Source organism: Nesoenas mayeri (assembly GCF_963082525.1).
Source record: "Nesoenas mayeri genome assembly, chromosome: 3".
Lineage (NCBI taxonomy): Eukaryota > Metazoa > Chordata > Aves > Columbiformes > Columbidae > Nesoenas > Nesoenas mayeri.
The window spans coordinates 73,929,506-73,955,797 of record NC_137544.1 but is presented as its reverse complement, the minus strand read 5'-3'; the positions used below and the strand labels follow the sequence as shown (position 1 = coordinate 73,955,797).

Here is a 26,292-nt window from a genome sequence, read left to right as displayed (position 1 = left end):
GTGTATATACAATCAAGGAAAACATGCTTTTGTAGCTTTACTGACTGGTTAAGGTAATTTCTCACCTGTCTTCCATGCTTCCAGTCTTCATCCTCCCCTCTATACTGAAGGGAGATAGAGGAATCTCCTCTTTTACTTGGTCTCTTTGTTCTTCTCTGACAGTAGAAAAAGCTTCAGGGAAACTTACTTCTTTTAATTGACTGTTATCTAAGCAGCAAGAAAAAGGGCAATGAAAACAAAGCCTTTATAGAATGAATAAATTAAAAATAAACATAATGAAATAAATTAGAAATGTTTATGCTTTCAACAACATATGCAAGATTTTGATTTTTGAAAACACTCCACAAAATAAAATTGAATTAAGTAGGTGGAAGGATGCAACTCATGAAAAAAAGAGGCTCTTTATCCTCAAGTCTAGTTGCTAGAAATAAGGAATGGGCAAATGGTATGATCTGTACTTTTTCTTTACCTCTAGAGATTTGTAATGCTTGGTTAATATGTTCACTGCTGAACATTGCAATGAAGACTCTTTGCTAGACAGTACTTAACTAATCATGTGTCTGTAATTATGTGACCTACAAGCCAGTTCATTAAACTGTATTTGTACACATGAGACTTTCTAGCTAGGCATTTTCTATCCTATTTCACAAAAGTGCAAATTCATACGTCTTTCTATTGAAGCTTACTGGTTATGTTCACTACAAGAAGGCTCCCACTTCAATTAATCTTTTTTCCGAAGTGTCAGGTAATGGAGACTTGCTCTTTTAGCTCAAGTTAGGCCTATCAGCTGGAGCAAACAGCCTTTACCGGCTCATTTATAGAACACACTATTGCAGCAGCCAGCAACTATATAGATCACTTCATCACATTAATGCACCCTGAGCTCCTGAAGTCCTTCACAACATACTGAAAGGACTTTCTGGTCCTACAAGAAGAATACAAAAGCTTTACATCCTTCCCTCAGCATTTCCCAGCTACACACCCAAAATCTCCAGTCTGACAGCAGGTAAGCGGCGCTCTCTGTCACCTTCTCACCTGCCTCACACCAGAATATGTCTGAGGAACCAGAGATGACCCAGTGGGTTGGCAGCTGCAAGGGCAGCTGCCGAACATGTGTCCCTTCTCAGAGTCTCACATGTGGAGCTATGCTGTCTCTAATAGGAGAGGTGTCTCAGCACTGTAATTTTCAACTAGTGCTCCCCAGTGCAAGGCAAGAATGTGATCAAGCAGCTGTGTAATTCACCTTTGTTTTCTTTGCTGTTCTCTTCTTGAGAATCTTGTCTGGAAAGTTGTCTTGTGGGGCTCCCAGTACAATGAAGCAATGGCTCGGTGCTTATCCCTTTAAATAAGAATGTGAATTATTATGCAAGCTGTTGGTACACTCATGTTTATGTTTCCAGCAATAAAAACCTCACACTTGTCACAACAGTCAGGAAGGTCTCAGTTCAGCCCAGTCCTCAAGCACACATTCAGCTGAAGGGTTTTTCATAGGTATCTGCACTGACCAGCTTCCAGTCAGGATTTAACCTGATGTATTGAGGCCTCTGCACCTTCAACACGACATTTTACACACACACAAAGCAAGTCTAAGTCAGCACTGCTTTCAAAAAAGCAGTTGTACCTCCCCCTGTCCTAATGTGTTCTTACTCTCAGGTTCCTGATGTCCCCAACCACGTTCCTCCCTACATTTGTGCTGGCAGAAGTATTTCTGAAGCTCTCTGGTAAAATTCACTGGACAACTGAGCCAGGTTCAGGTTAACCCCGCAAGAAAACAGTGGTGCTGGGCACAAGGAGACAAGACTCTTTCTGTGAGAGTACTGCTCCTGAGCTAGCTTGAAGAATATGAAATGAAAGTTTCAATTGTACTATGGGACTGTCTCACAGCATCACAGTCAGGTCTTGCTACTGAAGTTCAAAGGTATCCAGGATGTAGGTTCGATTTACATTGTCATCCCCTTTAAGCCATTTCATTCCCACTTCTTTTTATTCCTCTTCCCCTCGTTTTGAAATAAACTTTCTATTTCTTGCAAATCACTCTCTCTTCTTTCTCACCATTTGGTATCTTCCCACAGAAGAAAAGGCTGGCAAAGTATAGGAAAAAGAAAACACCGAGTAGCAGTTTACATTGTATTTCCTCCAAACAACGCAACTCCATATCAATATGAGAAACACCAAGATTGCTGATGAAGGGCAGGCCTTCTTAGATAAAGAAACACGTTATCTCACCTTTGGAAGCTATATCCACTTCCTACTTTTTATGCTTCTCCCCCAAAATGTAGCATATTCCCTACTTCACATAACTCAACTTTTCAAATTGAATGACTTCTGGCTACATTTCTATCTACAAGTTCCAGTTTCTCTGTCAGTATGAGATGCAACATAACTGTGATTTTAAAAGTAGAAAAAAAATGAACAAGTTTAAAATACTTTAAAAGATTTTATAACAAGTCCACCATGAAAACAAAGCACCTTTCCCTGATCTGCAATAAAATCAATAACAACCACTGGCAAGGGCAAAAATTCACAGGATCGGCACAACAGCCTTAGCTCCAGATTTCCAGCACGTTTTACCCACCTGAGTCTGAAAGCTGCACATGGTCTCCCGAGACTTCTGAACTGCTCTCGTTTGGCACGAACAGCAAGGATCTGCTTTGCCAAGCTGAGCACATCGACAAGGGAGCGGTCTGTAAGCCCTCCAGGCTCTCAGCCTGGGAAGACTTTTCTGATGGGAACTGGTCAGGAATTAGAGTAGTGGATGAGCATGGAAAGAGTGGCATCATGTCTCCTAGTTGGGAAGGTATCCCAGGAGAAACAGAAAAGCCTAAAAACAATTATCAGAAAATAAAAATTAGAGGAGCTTAAGACAAATATTTTGCACTGAACTAGAAATCTCTTGCTAAACTGATATTGCACAAAACCAATGTCGCTTTCGTGTTCCCTGGTGGTTTGCACGTTCAGAGTGAAAGAATGAAATTCTGCTTTTGTTATTTTATTTAAATTGTCAAACATGCTTGCTGCAATCATCAGTCATAACCAAAATAGTAGTAGTTCTTCATATTTTGCCTCTTTAAAGCTTAATGGGACTAGAATATGAAATGTCTTTTGCTACCCTCAACTTACATTGCCTCCACTAACAAATGAGAACTTTCAGTGCAGATTTGTCACTTTATATGTTAGCTAAATGTATCTGGATGTGTAAATACACCCAAACAGCACCCTATAAATATATTTCTTACTTTATAAGGTTGGTCTCGAGTTCATGATACAAACTGTACTTCCCTCCTTCAGAAATGTATCAAGTGACTTACAGCACTGAGGCGGGGGGAAGAGGAGTTTGCGTGATGAAGCCTGACAACACCAAGGACACTTTCCTTCTCACACTGTTCATTCTTTCCTGAGAACCCGAAGAAAGTGGTGCAGCCTAACTGTTCTGCTCACAGCGAACTGGTGGAACTAACAATAAGTGTCCTGCGGATTGTGCTATTTGGGCAGGTATTAGTAAGAAACATAATTGCCCTGTGGTTGTTCTGCTTTTATTGGAAAACTTGGAAGCTTCAGACTGTGTATTTGTTCAACCTGGTCATCACAGACGACTCACTGAGCATTTGCCTGCCATTCCAATCCAGCTTTTCTCTGAGGCAAAAAGCACATGAACATGAAGATTACATTTACTCAGCCATAGTCTTCGTTCTGTCTCTTTCTCAGGCCATCTCCCTAATATGCAACGGTGGCTCTTGACAACTATTTTGCAGTGGCACTGCTCCATCAGGAAAATCCATACAATGACAGCCGGGCATGCTGGTGTCACTCTTCTAAAGCCTTTTATTTTGTTGGCTAATAATTGATATTATGTACTTTAGCAAGGCAGATTAAACTTGCTAAAGTTTCATTTTCTTTTAAGCTACAATATTATAAAGTCACGTTTCTCTAAAGCCAACTAACAAGTGCCAACTCCTGGAGTTTCCAAGAGGGGGAAAAAGCAAAAGACCATAAATTCTTGGTGGTTTTATTATTATTATCTTTAACTCTACCCGAAGTAATGCTTACTATTTTGCAAGGACCTTTGCAAACAGAAGTTCCTTTTATGGCAGCCAAAATTGATTTTTTATTATAAATTATTCTATCCAAACTGGTCAAACTAGGTGTACTATGAAGTATTTTTTTACATGCATGGAGGAACAGCAAAATACATGGCTGTCTTTAACTGAGAGCACTTCTCACACTTTGTATGGTTAGAACATGAGAAGAAAGTTTTGAAAAAAACCCTGCAGCTGTTCAGCTTTAAAAAGCTATTTGTAAGACCCCATCAGGCTACAGTGAGCTCTAGCATGCAAGGTGCCATCATCTTCTCCTCCTAACTGTCCTCTGGTATCTTAGCAGAATGAGACCTTGCAGCTCCTCAACTAGGTAAAGAAGCTTGAAGTTAGACTGAGAAAACTGATGCCAGAACAATGCGGAGATGCAGACAGGGGATGCCTTAGGCTGCTCGGACTCCTACCACATGAGTGAAGTGAAACTGCCTCTGCAGCAGGTTGTCTGAGGAGCAGCAGCAATCCAAGGATCCCCTGACCTTCCTGCACTTACAGATACTCCCTGCCCAATGTTGTGCACAAGCAGCCCTAATAAAGCCTGGCCAATGCTGTCACAAGTCTACTTAATTTCCCTAAATTCTTCTTACATCATGGGGTCACACACTGAGGAGAATGTGCTACTACTGTGGACAAGGTTGAAAGGAGAGGTGTCCTCTTTTTCTGCTTGCTGAGCAGATGACATTTTCTGGCAATATCACTGGTAAAATGAGGCTGTTCAATGGGTTGTATTTTGCTGTGAAAAACAGGCTGTACTATTAAAGGTAAGGCTGTTAACAGAAGCATGACATGTTGCCTTTCTTCTGCTCCTTTTATCTAAGTTAAAGCTGTACCTTTCATATATAGATATATGTATAAAAAAAAGGATATTTCCACTTTTCTGTAATGCTCACCATTATACTATAATTTTCTGCAGTACCATTCAAACCCATACTTCTGTATAAGTCTGTATGGGAGGACTATAATTAAATATAAAGGACTCCTCCTCATAGTTCTCCTGGAATTTTAGTGTACAAAAGTGGAAACAAATGTTTTATGGGGTTTACAGCTTGTGTAAAATGTGTGTAAAGAAATGAATGTTTTAGCCCAGCTGCTAGAGAACAACCTCCCAGCCATGGAAAACAACCATCAAACCTTCTCTTTCTTTAAGGAACTGCCACGTTTCACTGCCTGAGTGTGAGTGTCAGCAGACAAGGGTGCCGCAGCATCAGGAGGGAGCCCCCAAGTACCTGGGTTGTAAAGCGCAATGATTTTCTGCTGTTCAGCCACCAGCCTTTGCAAGTGCTCCACATGCTGCCTCATCACCTGGTCCTGCTGCCCTGGAGTCTGAAAATATAATGAAGATACAGTATCAAACTGTGTTTCTTGATGGTTCTGGTACCAATAGTAATAAGAAAAGAAGGTCTGAGGTGAGCTGGTCTTAAGGGAAGCGGCAGAAGATGCTGCCTTGTTAGCACAGGTACTTATGATTTTTACATTATCAAAAAGGCTAAAATTGTGATAGACTTCCAGTGGAGAAAGGATTGAAAACTTCCAGCACAGACACACCCTAAATAATACATTCAACTATATTGGAAACGTGAGGTTTTTTTAAATGTGCAACTGAATCACTGTATTGTTTACTATCTTAAAAGAAGCACATGGAGCACTCATTGGAAGGGATACTGTGGAGTTACTCCTGTCCATTTCTTTGTCCAAACTAAGAAGAAGAGGAAAAGTCAGAAATGGAAAATAGCCAAAAAAAAAAGAGGATCAAGGATGAGAAGAGAACAGATAGAAAGACGTACAGAAATAAGAACATGAAAATGCCACACGACCTTTACACAGATGAGGATGTGAGGCCAGAACAAGAAATCTTTTTCACCAGAGGGAAGGAGATAACAGTAACTATCCAACAAGAGAAGAAAATTATTGTCTCTTGGGAAAAGCACTTCATTTAATGGATTTATTAGAGCAACATAATCAAACATAGGATTATTATGCAGTTATCCGTGCTTGCCAGTAAAGCTTCCTACCAATAGACAGACAGAAAAGTTACTGATTCTTTCTTCCTGAAGAGGCTGTGCAACTACCAGAAATATGTAATATGCAGTTATAAACTCAATGATTATTTAAAGCAAACTAACCTGTTCCGTGTTTTTGTAGGTGGGAGTATAATGGTTCATCCCAAGCTCTGAGTCAGGGAGCAGAGGAGGAGTGAACATTTCCAGGGTGTCACTTGCATCATGAATTCCAGCCTGGGTTACACTGGAAGCGAACTTTTGGGGAAAAAATGCAGAACTGGACAAATTACCTAATTGCCTTGCATGCTGAAAAGCTTGATCGTAGTTCAGGTCTTTTGTTGAGTCATTGCTGTTGCCCATCATACTACTGACTTCTGAGCTGTATAAAATTGGACACTGCTTGCCAGAGGATTCATTCATGGTGGAAAACCAACCTAGGGATAAAGGAAGCATGATCTTGTCAATTATTATTTTGGAACATGGTACCGTGCTTGCCAGATCACTGGCAGTCTGCTGTGATATATGATTTTCCTCCTTAAAAGCATCTGCTTCCATGCCCTGCTTTCCAAAAATCCATGTTAGGGATGTGCAGTAAAAACCACCATGAGCAAAGGTGTCATACTGACATAGTAAATACTGTGGTTTGTATTTTTTTTTTTCATCCAGTAGATTATTTTTTTAACCCAGGTTGAACTCCTGACTTTGAAACTGTAAACCATACTTATACATATATTTCTGTATGGTTTTGCATATATATACACATATAGAATTACATATAAATATACCTATATATAAAAAACCACTGTTAGGATACATGCAATACAAAAAACCTATAAAATCACAAAATTTCTACCAGGTAAAGTGGCTTAGATGTATTGCCTGCTCTTTCACTATTAAATTCTCAAGCCTTAGACAAACGGGAATAGATGTAAGACTTAGTTACAATGAATACCAAAACCTATTCACCACTAGAAGCATTTGCCAAGCTGTCCTAACCTTGTCTTTCAGCTAGATCTTCAGCCTTCAAATTCAGAGAAAGTGCTTAACGTCCAAAGAAGACTGCAGAAAGCAGAAAATGAAGATAACAGGAGGAAACATGAGAAAACAAATGGCATGTGGGGGGAAAAAAAAAAAAAAAAAAAGAAAGAAAGAAAGAAAAACACCACACAAACAAACCACAACAAAACCACCACTAGGAAACCACTCAGTGTTTAAGTAGCTCAGAAGAATGTTTATTTCAAAAAAGATGCTATAGGATAACACTGCTACAGCTTGTATCCCTTCTATTTGAGACTGGTATGGCTGAGACAGCTGTGCAACACAAACATTCTGCTTCCCCTCTTCAGGCACTGTGCTTCAGTCCTTCCAAGACAGAGGCCAGGAATTTGCTACTTACCTTAAAAATATTGGGGTAGGAAAGTATATTTCAGCAGCTGAAGCTAGTGAGGTTCCCCATTTTGTTCTGCTGTGGGAGGATTTAAAGGGTTTTTTTTTGCATTCTTTGAGAAAAGTGGAGTCTCCAAGAACTTCATTTGCTCACAAGAAAATGATTTAATGCCTTCTTCCTACTTTAATGTAATTGGTTTGCATAAGTTGTATACACACCCTACCAGGTACAATACTTGATTTGACAGATCCATTACGTGTTGCTAGGAAACGTTATGTTGTTTACAGGCTTAAACTCCCTTCAGAGTTATCTACAGTACTACTGGAAACATTTTATTTAAAAAACTCTACAAATCTAAAACAACAGAGGTCAAGGCTGTCTGGGTAGATGCTTGTGCACTAAAATATAGGAGTGAAAAAAACCAAAAACTGGAAGCAGATGTAGTGAAGACAGAGGACTGGACAGGGACAGATCAGAAAGGATGAGCTAAGAAATTATATTTAAAGAAAAGAGTAGAGCCCATGACCCTATATTGTAATTCCCTCCAAAACCTAAGAAGGAACATGAAGTTCCTGAGTCAGCCTGTTCCTCTCTTACCTGCAGTAGTGTTGGCTGGATTCTGGTATTGCACAGGACGTGAGAGTTTTCTGCACTGAGAGGTCGCCACTTCAGGTCAAATGGAAATGGAGCTAAAAGTTCCAACTTCCCAGTGATTTCCCGAGTATAGCTCCATATGCAGGTTGGTTGGGTTTTTTTTTTTGTTTGTTTCTTTGTTACATCACTTTAGGCACCACATCCACTGCACAGCAGGTAAAAACTTATGAAGAACAGGATTTTGTAAGGAAACCTCCCTGAAATCATCAGCATGGAAAAGATATTCAAACCACAACACTGATAAGGAGGTCTCCGAGTGACTAACTTGACAGTGCCAGCATATATCCTATACATATCCCATTAAAAGTAAAAAGAAAAATCCAAGAACTGTTGATCATAGTTGATCTTCTTCATCAGCTTAATATATTGCTACCTCAGAAAGGTTGGGGAGGAGGTATATTCTTAATGTATGAGGTTTCAGAGGTAAGAAATCATTTGTTTATTAGAATTAACATTGCCCAGGCTGGTAGCTGCCTTTAGTTTTGGTAAGAAATTGAACACTAAAACTCGCTCTATCATTAATCTTTTCAATGTTTGCTCTTTCATTGTTGAGGGTTGCCAGGGAATTAGTGAGTAAACAGCAGCTCTCAGCCACAGCCACAGCCCCGGTTTTCCTCAGTCAAAACCCACAAAACCTCCCTTTCTCCAGGCAACAAAATAGTTTCTCAGTAAATATGGCCAAAATGGTCAAAACTGCTCCCAGTGCAGTAGAAATACCCTTGCACAGAGCACCTTGGCAGCCAGCATGAGCAAACAAGGAAGCATGGTGGCATGGTGCAGGCTGACAATTGTTAAGTGTTTGTGGGGATTCTTGGTTTTAGCAGATTTTTTAATTTAACAACTATGATAAAGATGAATATGTTTTATCCCAGGCAGTTTCTTAAGAAATATAAGACAAAATAAATATGCAAATTCTTCGCACTTTCACAGAGCCTTCCGACCATGTAATTTTAAAGCACTTGATGTGATACCGGCATGCATGAAGTCAGTATGTGTGTGCACAGTCTGTATGCATATGCATACATGACCTGATTTTTAAAACTGCTAAATTCTCAAAACTTCCAATGAAAAAAAGTAGAAATCTTACTGAAAGCTCACCAGTTTTAATAAGTTCCCCAAAACCAGCGTTGGGAAGTTAACCATAGATGCTCAGGATTCAGCAGAAGCCTCAGAGCCAGACTCGCAGCTGTGTGAGAGCTGTTGGTGACAGAGACACCACAAAGACCCCTCTTCCTGGAGCACTGGCTAGAAGATTTTTTGGGAGAAGAATTTACTTAAACCCTGAAGCAGTTCCCCAAGTGTCTCCCTACCAGAGAGCAATGAGAAGTTCTTATTTGTAAATTTTCCTTTTGCTTTTTTAAATTGTATTAAGCGTGGAGCAACAGCCATAAACTTGATGCCTATAGATAAACAGAACAAGGAGACATAAATAAATGGTGATAATTTTCTTTTAAACAGCACATAATATAAAATATTCAACAAGCATTGAAGTGTTGAACTTACCCAACACTCACTGCAAACACTCTCCGAAATCCAATGAATTTTTTCTTATTCTATATCAACGGTGCTCTGATAGCTAACAATCCCATGCACAGATCTTGATCCTTCTCTGCTGGCAATGGTACAACCCCCTAACAAAATGACACTTTATTTTGAAATTTGCTTATACAAATAAGTATGCAGCTGCTTCACGGGTTATATTTGGCTTCTGTAAAGGTGAACATACAATACAAAAGACAAAAAACATAAAAAGGATGAAGTTTGTCCATTAATTCCCATTGACTTCTGTGTGCTTTGAGACGTCTAAGCTAAGACAAAGAAAAATAACATACATCACCAGAAAAATCCTTCTTTTTTCTTTCAAAAGTACTGAATAATTTCCAAAAATACTTAGCTAACCAAGGAATTTTATAGGGGGAAATAGAGCTATCAGTAATACCAGAGCAATTATCTAACTTCACATCTCAAGTGATTCAAGAGAAAAGCAAGACTAGTATCAAGATAAGCAAAATGGATTTTTCAGATAATTCCTAGTGATATTTAGGATTTAATTATAATCTTCATGTCTTGCATTGTAAGAGACGTGCTCACAAGTACATTTAGAAGGTGTACTGGGTGATTATTTTTTTTAAAGTTATTAATGGGCTTGTGTTATGTTTATATTTGCTTATTTTTCATTATACTTTGAGATTTATTTGTCTTATGTAATAAGCAGATGGTGGATGGTGTGATAGGAAATCATGCATTTATTTAAGGTGAAGAACATAGCCATTTATTTGTATTAAGCTGTTACTTGTTCCCTGTGAGCACAATGACTGGTCATTTGAAAGCCAATATTTGACAACTGCTAAAATTCATTACTGTAATCACCAACATTGAACAGTGACAAATTACTTCGTATCTATGGCCAATTCCACACCTATTGTCTCATTTTTTGCTGCTGCAGCATCATTCATGCCACTATAGTCCAGTGGAGCAACACTGAAGCCCTTCCTTCATGGTGGAGCACCACCGCTCCTCACCCTGAGCAGCTCAGCTGAACCCCAGCCTGCCACCTCTGCCATGGAAATATTTTTCTGTGAAGTCTGTGTACCTTAACATCAGTGTTTCTAGAATTTTCCCTTGTTTCTTCAAGTGGATGCCAAGTCTTCTTCCAGCAAGATGCCTCACTAGCAAGATGGAGTCTTTGAAAGCAGCCAAAAGACTCACTTTTCTGGTTTTTGGTTGTTTTGTTTTGGTTTGTCTTGGTTTGGTTTTTTGTGGGTTTGTTTTTGTGTGTGTGTGTGTGTTTGTTGTTGTTGTCTGTTTGTTTGGGATTTTTTTTTTAGTCTCTGCGACATCCAGCCTTTTGGTACTTGCTCCTGTTCTTTATTGGATAAGCAGTTTGAAACCAAGCTCATTACTTCCCCCAGGATGCAGCTGCAACAGTATAAGGGCTTGCTCTTGAATTGGTTACTTGTTAGTGTGATTTGTTTACTAGTTTTGAGTGTACATTACTAGCAACTTAGTAACAGTATCCACAATTCAGTGTAATCTAGTTGACATGAGTTACTCTCATTTAAGCACAGCTCATTTATAATCTACCATTTAGGACACTCCAGGGTACTTTAAGTGCATATGGTTTATCTTGGCCTCTGCAAAGAAGCCTCAGGAGAGATTTCTGTTGCCGTGCATATTGTTCATTAGTGTTTCACTACAACAGAATTATTGTCCCAGTAGAAATCTTCCAAATCAGTTTGTTTAGGATTTTTCTTTCCCATTTGTACACCATGCCATATAGAAAAAGACCTCTATTAAATATAGGATGGCTTAGCTACCTATTAAAGTTAAATATGATCAGCATTCTGAAAATGCAGCTCAAAGAAGTGCTGAAACAGCTGCCTCGTTTGGCTTGCTCAGGAGAGCTCCACACTGCTAGAGCAGAGGGAAAGTCACTGCAGAAAGAACATCCATTTAGCAGTCAGCTCCCTTTACATTACAGATCCCTCAGTTTCTTCTCCTGCCTACTGTGAGACCAACTCAGGTAGCTCTACCAAGATGCAAAATAAGAAACAAACAGCACTGCAGGAGGAGGGAAAGGATGAACAAATTAAAAAACCAGAAAAAGTCAAAATGTCAGACAAGAGACCTGTGGCTGGGGAACAGATATTACTTAGACTCAGTTCTTTCCCTTAAATTTTGGCGGATAAGAGATTTGGAGGAAGGGATGAGGTTGTGGTTTTTGATTCATACAATTAAACTAGAATCCTGTATGTTACAAAATAAATTAACATAGTTCCAGAAAGAACTGTCTTTCCAATATGGAAATTTTATTGCTCAACTTCAGTCTTTTCCTCCAAGTTTATTTCTGGGTACTTACATCTTCCCGTACCTCCTCACACATATCTGCACTATACAGTTGATTGACCTTCCTGTTGATTTGTTCTCAGTCACACTGAAAGAAGCACTTGAAAAAAATACAGCTACAGGCAGCAGAAGCTGAACAAAAGAGAAATCCTGTTGCCTGTGAACACATCGCATAGCTTGTCTCTGTCGGTGATGTGAAAACTACCTGCACTTCAGTGCCTTTCACCAGCCCCAACAAAAAGACTAGTCTGGAATTGAAAACAAACATGGAAGGAGGTAACAAATTGCATGAAGCTAAACAAAAGCCATCAGCATGTTGTAATAAAGATGCCTCTGGAGCTGCAAAAGTGTCCTACGTTTTTTCTTATGTTCTCATATTATAGGTATGTGACATTTCTCTCACTGCCCATTTCCTATCCAAGCCTCCAATACCAACCCTCTGTCCCACAGTGGGGCTGTGACTGAGCTGCCACATCCTCAGCATCCATGGCACTAACATGGTGAGATGTTGGCAGCCCTCTTGTATTCTAAACCAATCCTATTCAAGAAGAAAACATAATGGGAGTAAATATGATGGGAGCAAAACTCAGTCCAAAACCAGCTGAAGCCTACCCTGCTGTACATTTAGCTGGGATTTCGAGCAGAGGAAGTGATCACAAAGCTTCAAGAAGCAGACAAATATGAACCAGTAGGAACACTTAGGGCACAGGGACCTCTGACAAGTGCTTTAGGGAAGATAAAAGCTGGATGAAAATATCACCTGAAAGTTCTCAAACCAGGAAGCACTACCATAGTGTATAAATATGTACATAATATATAAATACATAAGTAAATGATATATAAATACATATGTACAAATACATACATAAATGTTACATAGAGCTTAAGAAGAAGCTATCAGAACCATGTACAACTAAATCTGGAGGAAAAGCTCTACATAAAAAGACATTTGCCTCTGTAAGGTCAGCCTGATCCTTTTCAATAGTTCTGCTTACTCCCTGTTGATCAAGGATATGTGGAATTTTCAGGGTGGAACTGGGTTCAAGTTATCATCTATTGACAAGTGCAGCAAAACCAGTACCTCCTTTAGACAAAACAGGTGGGCATGGGCAACTCACTATAACTGAACTCCAAAACAGAATACTAATTAAAAGCAGCTCGACAATGGATTTCAAGCTTCCTCTCCTGTCGTTCATTTCTATAAATTAATCCCTAGACAGAAGAGGAATTAACCAAATAGCTCCCAGAAGGCAAGCGTGAAATTCTGGAATGACCATGTGATGCTTTATCCCTTGTATGATCTGTTGCTGTGTCTTAGAAGAAGAGGAGTTTGCAGACAGAGCAAAAAAGGACCACAGTTTAAGTCTCTGGAGACACTGGTGTCTGACATAACAACAACAACAACAACAACAACATTAACTGGAGAATACCCGCTCCCCCCGCAAGAGAGGAAGGGGAAAGTTACATGTACTGATATAAATGGGTACATATTCTCCATTACACAAGACAACTCAAGCCCACAACAATGAAAAGAAGACCTGGCTTTGGAAAAAAAAAATAAAATAAACTGCACGACTGCACTCTGCTCTGTAATATGTCTCTGTTTATTCAGGCTGCAGGGAAGCTTTGATTACATCTACAAATAACATCTAGTTGTTATAGCTATTTGTAAAATTACAAAAAACTAGGTAATACAGATATTGCATTATGCTTTCAGAACGTTTGTACGAGATTTAACCACTAGAGGGAAACCTTGCACTATTCTGAGTGAGCAAACAGACTCGCACAAATCTGAGCATGCAGATTTTTTTTAAAAAAAAAAAGTAACAGCGAAAATAATGTTACACCTAAAAGAAACACATACTGTCTGAAAAGGTTCTCAGGACAGCATCAGTGTCTCACAACATGTCATGATATTAAATGTGAAATTTAAAAAATTCATAATCAATGACCAGTGGCTTTTTTGCACGACTTACTGGCTACAGAACTCAGACTGATGAAAAGCTCAAAAAATCCCCAAGCCTCCAAACCCAGGTCACGAAGGCAGTAACAATAATTTGCAGATAGTTTATAAATCGAAGCACTGCTATATTTCTGAACTAGGTGATACTACATAATTGACTCAGTCTGGTTATGCTGTCACATCTACTTTTCCAGCTGGAATTATCAGGCCACCTTAAAAAAAGTCCGCAAGAGGGGCACTCTGACTATAACAGACTATAACAACAATAATGTGGATACAGCTTACATCAACAAAATGGACTTTCTGCCAGTTATCACTAACCCCTCCTTCCTTTGCAAGGCAGACTTCCATGGACAGTATTATCTTGAGAGTTGTGCATTGGTTCTTCATTAATTAGGGGTATTTTAAAATCGCACTATATGTTCATTTCTTCCAGATAAGCTTCTCCATCCAAACATGATGCATCTGATAGTGGCAGTCACTACCTGGGAATGTGGGAGCATAAACCTCTCTGCAGCCAGAACCCTGTAAATATGAGTATGTCTCAGCTGATGTCAGATCCTGGAACAACTGAGGTTTCCTTTTAGCATTTTCCCCCAGAGATTTTTCTTGTGCCTGACTCTATGGGATATGAAAGTCCATGAGAAGAGTCGTAAATTAACATATGCTGAAAACATTGCCAAGTATGTTTTTGCAGCTGTCAGATCCCATATCCTGCACTGTCACGTGTCAACTTTTGTTTATCTTTTCAGTCCACTGTTGTGCTTTGGCTCCTGTATTGAGGCAAGAGGATATGAACTAGTCCATGTCTAACAAGATTCCTATATGCACCAGTTATCGGCTGGAGAAACTCAGGACTTTCTCAGGCCCTCTGGAGTATACAAATTTGCCCATGTCTCAGGCATATTAGCTGCCTTTGTAGGAGGCATCAGATTTTAAGGAATATTAATTTCTGATAACTGCATTCCCAGAAGTTCTCTTGCAGGGTAGAAGTCAGCAGACAAGCTGGAGTCAAGAAGGTTTCCTAAAAACCTGATTTTACAGCTCTAACAAAAAATACTAATTTTTATCAGGTGATCAAGGGCACTGACGGAAAGGTCACAGACTGTTCACAACCACAGTGTCCAGGCAGAACCCTTCAAAGAGCTGTTTGGTTTGTGGTTTGCTTGAGGACCTTTACAAAGCTCTAAGAATGTCTGTAATTTTGATTTTGCGCTTCAATCCATATTTGGCCCTTGATTTGCCTTTATTTTACCTCTGTCTCCTTTTTCCTTAAAACCAATTAGTTTAAATTTTGTCTAAATGCATAAAATGTACATAAAAACTGTGAACATTTCTGCAATGAAACAGTATTTGGGAGTAATTTTTACACAATAATAGAGTTTTACTCAAAGGGCAAACAGATTTAAAAAACACCAAAACACCTTAATTCACTGCATGCATCACCAAATAACCATTACTTTATCAGAGATCATGCAATGTGTAATTGAGCAGGAAAATAACTTTTCTATATTCTCTGCCAATAATTTCATTCTACCAATGCTGTATCAAAACTTGGTCTTCATTTAAATCTCTTGTGTGTTTTCAATACTACTGAATATTACAAGTTGCTCAGGCTACCAGACTCCGAAATGCGTAAAATGATATTGTCCTTCGATATTCTTCCATAATGCAATTAACTGCAAAACCACAGAGAGAAGTTTCAGACAAGAGAAATCCAGTTTTTGTGGCACTATACATGTTTAGTTTGCCTCCTTGTGGAACTATACTGTATAATTAAATCACATAACTTTGTGAATTGAAAATATACAGGTAAAGACTAGAAATTAACTTTTACAGACTGAGCAGGGACTGAATTTAGGGGACAAAACCCCTTTGATTTCCGTAATCTTCTAAGTGAGATAGTGAAAAAGTGCAAATATGTACCTATGACGATCTGTTGATAGAGATTTTCAGAATTGTAACAGTATAAAACTAGGATAATGCAGAGAAGAATCATCTAAATGTATAGTTACATAGAGTAGAACTAACAGACATTCAGATGCTAAGACAACACCAGCCATTACAAATAAACACTATCTTAAAAAGGATCCAACTTGCCAAGAAAAATTGGATGCCTGGTTGATATAAAAACAGTTGGCATTCTCCATATTGCATAGTTTTCCAAAGCAAAGACAATGAAGCAACTTGCTTATTTCAGTCTGTAGAGTCATAGAACACATGGTTACTTTTGATCATTGAAACCTCTGGAGACTGTCTAGTCCAGCCCCCTCCTTCCAGAAGGGTAAACGTGTGCCATAATGTATGTTGCATTATCTGTTGAAATGTCTGTGCCATACACAGTTTTCATATGTAAAAATATCAGATACTTTTATAATAAATAATACAGTGCTATTTTTCAAAGATCTCTTTGCATATGCAACTGAGGATTTCTAATTTTATTTCTATGTTGTTCTCTCCTTATTGCATCAGCTCTAATAAAATAGCATTTTAAATGATACCTTACAGAGTCTGAGCACCCTTCTTACTGCGATCACAACACACCAGCATCTCTTGTTGCAAAATAATAATGTACTACTACCATCAAGTTTTGAAAATCCAATTAAAATTATTCAACTAATTTTATACAGAACTTCAGGAGCAGAACTGTGAAGAAACTTCAGGATTTTTTCCAGTTGCTTACATTCTTATTTTTCCCATGTTTTGCACCACTCTCTGGGATTATTTTGAAACACAGCTTCGTATTTGCTAAAGTTTAAAAAGCTCCCTCCCTTTTGGAAGTCATCGGTGACCCCCACCTGAGTCACAATAACTTTCAATAACCTGAAAGCCCAGCTCATACATGTGAATAAAACACTGCAAAAAGGTTTGAGCAGAACTCAGAGTCAGGTACAAAGTCTTACCTGAGAATGTGAGACTTGTAGAAAGACATTGAGGGAAATAATTTTCTTAAACAATTTTTTTGATAGGAAATATTTGTCCATAAATATCCTTAGAGAATGTATCAGTGGTTAAATAACTTGATGCCTCTATCATGGGGAGGGAAAAAGCAAACAAACAAACAAACAAAAACACCAAACCACACACACACACCAAAAAAACCACACTGATTTTTGAATGTTTTGTAAGCAAAATCAGCAAAAAATACTTGTTGTTGGAATTGCACAATAAACACACAGCCTGGCCCTTCATAATTATTGAGACCTTAACAAGGCACAGCTGCATCTGATTCTGCAGAAGAGCAGCTGTTGTACTTCCAGATGTTCCAGTTGTCAGTGAGCATTTGGTGGTAAAGTAACAGCTTACCATTATCAAACCTATGAAGATCAGATAAAAACACTTAAAGGTTGAAAGGAGGAAAACTATTTTCAGAGAAAATGAGGTTCTTTGTTTTTGTCCTCCTTCACTGACAAGAAGCAATAATAACTCTCTAGGAAGGGACGTATCAGCAGACAGAACAGGCAATAGTCTTATGCAATTTCAGTTTATCCACAAACCCTAGGTTTGATGAAAGCAACAAGGTAAAGCTAATAATGCACATATATTATTAATTATATATTTAAAATATACCAATATATTATTATATTAAAAGTCTAAACTAAGTGATTAAAAACATGTCTTTGGGCCTTAAATCTATAGAGACTTAAGAGATAAAAAGTTAGTTTAGGATAATCTGAGCATGAATATTTTAAATGCGATTTCACTGATTCAAATAAGAAAGCATTTTAGATAGTATTTCATACAAAGATCAAGTGAGTAGAATTAGCTATCACTGAGGTTTTATGTCCAATATTTTGCAACTTTAACAACAAATTCATGCAAGTTAATGTGATTCTGCTGTTGTTTCAATACCACAAAATAATAACATGTACTTTTATGGAAATAAATACAAACAGAAAAAGCGAAAAGAAATCTAGCCCTCTACTATGAGCAATAAAACCATCTTAAAACCATTATTTCTATAGCTTCCTTCAATAACAGATTTTAAAGTCAAATTACAAAACTACAGGTATTTATAGAAAAATTGAGAGGAAAGATGTTGAGAGCAGCAGCAGTTAGAAATATTTTTGAATGAATCCAGCTGCATGCAGCCTAAGGCAAGAACAAGAGAGGTTAATGAACACAGAGTAGAAAATGTTTCCTGCATTGATAAGCCTGTTAAAAAAATCCTGTTTATATGAAAATCCTAGAGTACACAATGTTTTAATTAACAAACACTGTGTTCATGCAAATCAGCTACAATGTAAAAGGTACACCAGGTTCTTCAATCCTTGTTTGGACAATTTGCAACCCTGCTGATATTGTCCTTTATTTATAGCAGTTGCTTCTGAAGTGTAACACCAACAAATATATCCACCAGTCTGAAAAGGCCATAAACTGTAAAAAGCCTCTAAAAACAGTACTATTTTTAACACTGTTGTTATGAGCTGAATAATCTTTGAATCTGAATGAGAAAAATCAATACAAAGGTAATTATATTTTTCTACTAAAATTTTATGAGACAGATGATTACAACACACTATAATTCACATAGTATACATTACAATTCACCTAGAATACATTGCTAAGGCTATTTTAACTTTCCCAAATGTGTGTAACTTAGAAATCAAACCATCTACCATAAATACACTTAATTGATGCATTCTAACAAATATGTGTTTTCTGTATCTTAGAATTCCTTTTCTTTCTTCCATTCTGTATTTTTGTAATGGAATAAAGAACACAGAAATTATTTTTCTAAAAATATATTTGATACTAGCAAAAAATAATAACAAATTATGTGGATTAGAAGCATAAATTGATGATACCAACCAGAAATTCAGAGGTTAAAAACTGAATACTAGCAAAAGATGAACAAAGAAAATCAAGGATAGCAAGTAGAGTTCCAGTTGCAACTACTTTAATGGTTCCCTATGTCTGTAAAAGTTTTTCAGAAATGAGACCAGAAATCACAACAAAGCTATAGCTGGACGATGCAATCCAGGCTAAGAAGCAAAAAAATATCACCAATTTTTTGGTAATTAGATATTTTTCCTTTATGATTCCTAACCACTACATAGGATTAAGCACAAGTTATTCAGAAATAAAACTACCATGTTTTGTATTAAAACATCAGTGTTGTCTACAGTTGACGTAAATAAAGATCATGGATATTTTATATTTTGAAGAAAAGCTCTTACTCCAATGTTCAGCCATTGTTTCTTATGGAAGGAGCTGGGTGTTCCCTACTTCCCCTAATCCTCATTGAATCACAACTTTATAAAGAAATTCTAGTTCCTACAGATTAAATACATATTATTACATAACTTGTATTAGCTAAAATAAATGTCTAGGAACGACAAATCTGCACTAAAACTGAATAAGAGCTTTAAAAAGTATTAATGCAAGCATATTAATTTGACTGCCTTAGCTCAAATTGATAATGCACTAATTCAGCATGTATTTTTAATTAAAAGGCAATGAAAATAAATGGGAGATGATTATTTCATTAAAAATATGAGTGTTGCATCAGGATATACAGTTGGGTTACATAATATTATCAATCCAAAGAAAACTGACTATGGGTATCAGCTACAAAATTGTACAAACAGCAGGTTTTCTAGTTTCTAGGGAAAGGGATCCTGATTTGGTGGATAAGTCACCATCAAAATATTTTTAATGAATAGGTTTTGTTTTCTTAACTAAGTAAAACCCAGATACTTTTCATCTCAGGTTAGATAAAGCAGTTCATTCAACCAAAAATGAGAAATTTGTTTTGAGGAATTTGTTTTAAGGAACTTCTTATAAAAGGAACTTAACTATGCTCAAAGCTGCCCTGAGCACAACTCCTTGCTTAGTGGTCACACCATTACCATCAGGTCTCATGTCATTCACCCACAGTAGAGGAGATGTCATTTAATTCCCTGTTCAGCCTGAAGGACACTACACTGCCTAGAAAAGAATTAAGAGCTATTGGTGGAGCACAATTTAAGGGGGAAATATTTTCCTTTTTATTTTCCCTTTATTTTTTTTTTTAATTTCTTTTTGGAACTGTGCTTTGCATGGACAAAGAGATTATGAGCTCCTAACCCAGAGGTGGTACCTTCTACCACAGGAGGTGATAGAAGGGATTACCCTGATTGCTCCACAGCAGCATAAAAACCACCCCAAACAGATTATGAGCCTCTTTCAGCGGTTTAGTGAAATCATTTCCTTGGCTCTTATTATAGTATCTGAAAACTAACCAGAAATGTCAAAACATTTTAGATGTTTTATGAGACAAAGTATTTTGACATTTTGAAAACGTTATCATCTTCATCTGATCTAAAACTATTTTTTCCAATTCAGTCCAAATTCTGAAATCTTCAAGTACCATCTTCTTGCTACTTTTGTAGCAAAACCCCCCAAAAATTTCCACAATTCTAGTCAACAAGATTGCCCTACAAAGATCCAAAACAGAGTTTGGTTTAAATAATAAAATCAGAGTAATGTACTTAATCATTATCAACAACCTTCCATCACAAGAATATTCCTCTGTAGACTGTTTTTTTCCTGTTTCTCTTTAGTTTTCACTCATCTCAAACTGTTATCTATCTTTGCATATAGTTTTCATCTTCTTTTCTGTGCCTTTCCTTGCTAGTAATAAGGCCCAAATGACTTTGATCTCCTCTGTCCACTGTGACCCTCTTGAAGGTTCACCAACTTATGGGCATCACTCTTCAAAGAAAATGAATATATAGATAGAAAAGATAGCACATGAAATTTAAATACTATGGGAAGAAAGCTGATGCTTTTTACGGAAAGCCAATTAATAAATTAGGTCCATTTTAAAGATTATATGTGTCAGAAAACAGATTTAGCTTTAGGCACTGAGGTATTATGTATTTATTTAACACTGCGCACTGATGACCTGCCTTCTTCTGAACTACTTGAATAGGAGGTGTCAAGCAGGGCTGTCATAAAGCCATCAAAAGCAGAATGGAACTTGCTAATAAGCAGAGACCTTGTGCCTGCAGCCAATAACACAACTCAGCCCCAGCCCCAGCTGAAGGAGGATATGAATTGTCTTCTCAAAGCTTATCAGCTGCATCTTATGTGTGTACAACATGATGCAACACAGTATGTATCCTTCTCTCTTTAAATATGGTAGGAAATAAGGATCTATACAAAACCAAATCTTTTTTCTTCCAAAATAACAGAATACATGCAACAAAAAAGAAAATTTCACCATGTGTTTGTTATGCAGTGTACTGCACAACTACCACAAAATTTAAATATTTAAATAAAAAGTAGTCTCCATAGCAAGCTCCAAAAAGTTACTCCATAAGCAAAGAAAGTAACACCCAGGTTCCTATAAATCTGCTCTTTTCATATCCCAAAATCCCAACACCCACCCTAGCTCACCTCTCATTTCTGCTGACATAGCCAGGAAAAGAAAGAATATCTGAGGGTCCATCAGCAACATCAGTTGGACAGCCTGCTGTTATGACCATCTCCTTCTGAACTTTAAGCAGTGGGGTTCTGCTCCCCCACTGCTTAACTCTGAACTGGTCTTGTTCTTTTACCTTACAGTAGATAGAGTAATAATGTGTTGTATGTAAATTAAATTTTTAAGTAGATAAGTAAGTAAGAAAGCTAGTGGCCCACAGGCTAGAGCTGAAGTTCTACCTTGCTCAGCAGCCCCTTGGGAGCCCATCCTACCCTTCACCCCCATTTCTCCCAGACACTGGACAATCATTCATGGCAATTGAGATTTCAGCTGTAACTCAAGCGGAATTTTTTGCCAGACACTGACATCAGCACAATTCATACTGTAAGAGCTTTTGTGTTGTCACACACACACGATGTTCCTCTTCCCTTCAATACACTTCTCATTGACAAGAATCATGGGTATGTTTAATACTTTTCAACATCATTTCCAGCAAGCATTTTTCCCTCTCACAAGACAGCAGCAGGGAGTCTGTGTTGCCTCCCACTTGAGACAGATGTCCCACCACCACCCTTTCCAACATGTCAGGGTCCCTCAGGTTACCAGGGGCTGGTGATCTGCAAGGCAGTGTGGTGGGACCCTGTCCCACTAGGAACACCTTGGTGGCCAGTGGGACTGAGCTTTGCCCTCCTTTTCCTCCTCCCTCAACACTGACGAAGGATACCCCTTCAGCCAGGAACCACTTCTTGACACCTATGGAGCACTCACCCTGCCCAGGGGCCATCCCTCTCCACTTAGGGTCTGTCAATGATCCTACTCCAGTGGGACTGTGACAGTGACAGGGTCAGCGACTGTGCCTTGGCTGCCATCTACCCCCACAACCCCATCCTGACAGCTGCTGGGGTGGCATTTGGGTTGTTTGGTGGCTGAAGGCCAATGCAGACGTGGCAGCAGGGCCGGCAGGAAGATGTGGGTACACTTGAGCCTTGCAGGGCTCTGCCCAGGAGCCACCATCGGACTTGCTGGGCTTCAGTCGTGGACTTCCTGCCCTGGGGTACATCGCCTCATGCAGTCTTTGAGAGAAAGAGACTACATCATTCAGATATGAGAGATTTTGCACCAAATAAGGGAATGTATCAAGGCATACCATGTAGCAAGAAATCCTTAGACCTGAAGGGATTTTTTACTTCTGAGTTACTTTTTTATTTGTTGAATTCTCTTCTGAAAAATCTTCAGTGCTATATACAGCAAATGCATGCATCTGTATTTACATAAATTTTTATTATATTCTTGCCTAAGTTGTTATTCAGTCATGATAAATATATGCAATCTTGATCACACTTGGTCTTGACATTTAAAAACCTCACACTGCACTGTGAACAAGGATGGATTGCACCAGCCAAGGCAGTACTAGTGTCATGCCATATCAATGCCCTTCCTCAAGGAATCTTCAGCTCCAACACTAGCCTTCTTGGCCCTTTGCATTGCCACTGAGTGGTGTGGTTAGTGATCCAAGCTCTGCTATCTCTTCAGCCATGAACTTAAAAGAACCACAACCAAAGTAAATAGCAAGCTGCAGATTGCATTAATTTACACAGCTGTAGGAATGTAATGTCCTACACTAGAGCAAATCCACACACCATCATAAATATTCCTATATTCATAGTGAGTCAAATACTGACTCAGTAAAAATTCTGGCTGTATTAAGTCAGATTCTGGTTTTATTTTCAGATATAGTCCTTAATAGTTTCTGAAGATAATAAAGTAAACTTCATATATGCATATTTGTCCTAGTAAATCCATTCCTAAGGAAACTCTGTTAATGGTTAGCTAAATACCAAGAAACGCATCAAGTTTTGTCACCGATCAAGTTCCAACAAAAAGTGTTGGAATAATTGAAGTTCTGTACAGTTTGTTGCCTTCTATAAAGTAGAGTGTGAATTTCAGCTAGAAAGAAACAACTTTTTGCAGAGATGTTCACCAACTGATCAGCTTTGACAGATTCCAGCAGCTGAATCCTGTGCCAAACATAGAGAAGCATCTCTCAAGCAAAGCTCCATTCTCCGTTCAGAAGATAATTTCAGGAGATGTCAGAAAACCTTTGTGTGGATATTTCAGTGTTCTCCTTAGTATTTTTCTTTTTTTTTTTTCTAGTATTCTTTTTTATAGACATGTCACTGTTGGCTTAGAACAGCATCAGCCTTGATGTAAGCAACTTCCAATGAGCAGGCGGAGTATAGAATTGGGCAAAGACGTATGAGACTTAACAGCCCAGCTATGTCAGCAGCCTTGAGCCTTTTTCTTCCTTTCTCTGTTTGCTTTCCTTGCCATGCTTTGCTCAAAATGCTGTATCTTTAAGTTAGTATTGCCACAGCGTGACCTGTCTGCAACAAAAGCACAGACCTACACTTAGATAAGATTTCCAGGTAGAAGTAATTAACAGAAACAACATAAATGTAGATAGAATGAACCTGAACATAACCTGATTCATTTACTTAGAATTTTTGGGATATTTCAGTGATGTAGGACAGATGAGATGCAGTTTTTCCTTAGAAAACAGGGTGGGTTCCTCTGTAAACTTCACTTTTCTGATAATTATAAGAGAGTGTACTTTAGAAGAGCATGAATGTTGAGGTGAAGGAGATTTCAGTTTTCCATAGCACAGTGTTATTTTTTTATCTTAATTCTTTTTCTGAAAGGAATTAGAGATCATGGGAGCTTCCTTAGAGGTGCAGAGAAGCCCAAATGACTTGCTGTCACAGGCACAGTGACACTGTTTTGGGTTGCTCGGTGAGAAGAGTCCTTTGGTAATAATGATGTTCAAATTGTATTACATAGTGAAAGAAGATGCATTGTCAGTCAGAATTTCACTAGTCTGTCTTGAATGATAAATATCAGAGTTTGTCCTTGAACTACGTTTATTATATTTCTTGTATCTCATGCACCATAGGTCCTTCATTATCTTCACAAAATAGCTTCTGAACTTCACTCCAATGAAAGCATAGAGCACAGGGTTCACACAACAGTGTAAAAATGCTATGGCTTCAGTGGTGTATTTTGCATAGGCCATTATCTTTTCATTGTCACAAGATCTGCCCAGCTTGCCCATATTTATCGCTGTCACAAGAAGAACAATGTTATAAGGTACCTGGCAAACTAGGAAAACAGCTACAATTAATATGATCACACGTATTGCTTTGTTTCTTTTGGAATTCTGAGCTTGCTGTAAGGATTTGACAATGAATGTATAGCAAAAAATCATGAATAAGAAAGGTATAAAAAATCCAAATCCCACTTGTAGGCACAGCAGCAATGATTTCAGCATCGTGCTTTCAGACATTCTGTCAAATCTGTGATCACAAATCTCTTTGGTTTCATTGGTGAGGCTGTAACTTTCACTGTATAGAAAAGAGGAACTAGAGATTAAAATTGATGATATCCACACAGACAAACAAATGAATTTGCTATATGCAAGTGTTCTTGCTCTGAGTTTAAATGATTTTGTCGCTTGTACTATAGCAATGTACCGGTCCACACTGATAAAGGCCAAAAGCAACATGCCACAGCTGAAGTTGATTGCATAGATACCTCTGGTTATTTTGCAAACAAAATCACCAAAAATCCATTTGTCAGCAGCATAATTCACTGCCCACAGTGGGAGAGTGAGAACAAATAGTATGTCTGCTATGGCCATGTTGAAGAGGTACACATCCGTCATGGACTTGGTTCTTTCATATAAAGCAAAGGTCATCACTACAAAGATGTTACCAACTAGGCCGATGACACAAATCAATGAATACACAACTGGCAGAAATGATTTTGTGAAGTTCCTGACTTCCAGCTTAGAACAAGGTGGTGTGATTAAAGAAGCGTAGTCTGAATAATATGGATAATCTGCGGTACGAGGTTCTGTCTGTAAAAAAGAAGACCACCAGTTAACACGTAGGTGTTAATCTCTAATTACTATATAGTAGGAAGTTGATAGATAACAAAGTCATACAAATACAAGGTACACTGGAAACTTTTTGAAAATAGTATAGAAGTGTTATATGGCTTGCTGATTTGAAATGGAAGTGACATTTCCCTTTTGATAACTGTAATGCTTCTGTCCAGTTCTTCCCATGCTTCAGCTTCAGGTCTGTATCAAAATAGTACACAGTTGTTTCTTCCAACGCTACATGTTTGCACTGTTTCCACCATCCATACACCCCAATTACAAGTGTATTTAACACGGTAGAGGAGACTTGAAACAACTTGGCAGTGCTAGATTAACAGTTGGACTTGATGATCTTTAAGGTCTTTTCCAACCTAAACAATTCTATGATTCTATAACTAACTAGAGAATTTCATAAAATCTTAATTAAAATATGAACATGGAGATAATATTTTTGGATGACCCTAAGGTTTCCATCTTTAAATACATTATGCAGAAAGAATTAGTCTATTGTCAGATAACACTCACAGTGTAAAAGTTTGAATTTGAAGTAGAGGTCTAAGCTTGCTTTACCATCAAGGGAGGGGAACAGACCTTACTAGCGTGTTATACTTTTCATACTAACAGAGCTTGGCTCAATCAAGCCGCAAAATGATTTCTTCTCTCCACTCAGCTGGGCAGGCAATCCAGGATGACCATCCTGAGACACAGTTACCTGCACCATGGGCACCAAACCTGGACTTACATTAGGAGGGTGCAAACCCAATAAACACTGCGCTTTTGCAGTAAAATCTGCTGTCAGAGCAAGTCTTCAGCTAATTACTCCCGAAATTAAGGCACTTGGACCACCAGCCTCAAAGAGCTGGCACTTCCAGATTCATTGCTTTATTGATGTATTAATATAGTTTACCAGTTAGGTACTTACAAAATTCATCTTGGCAGTACACTTCTGAGGAAGAAAAATTGAGGAGAAAACTCGAGGAGAACTTCAAAATGCTTTCCCAAGGAT

General features: G+C 38.2%; 1 protein-coding gene across 1 annotated transcript; it reads right to left on the bottom strand.

Moving 5' to 3' along the window:
* Nucleotides 1-24,179: 24,179 nt before the first annotated feature.
* On the bottom strand, nucleotides 24,180-26,007 carry CCR6 (C-C motif chemokine receptor 6; the record flags this gene model as incomplete). Its single annotated transcript, XM_080341444.1, has 2 exons — nucleotides 24,180-25,262; nucleotides 25,999-26,007. 2 exons carry the CDS (start codon nucleotides 26,005-26,007, stop codon nucleotides 24,180-24,182), a joined length of 1,092 nt encoding a protein of 363 aa, XP_080197570.1.
* Between the last annotated feature and the right edge of the window lie 285 nt (nucleotides 26,008-26,292).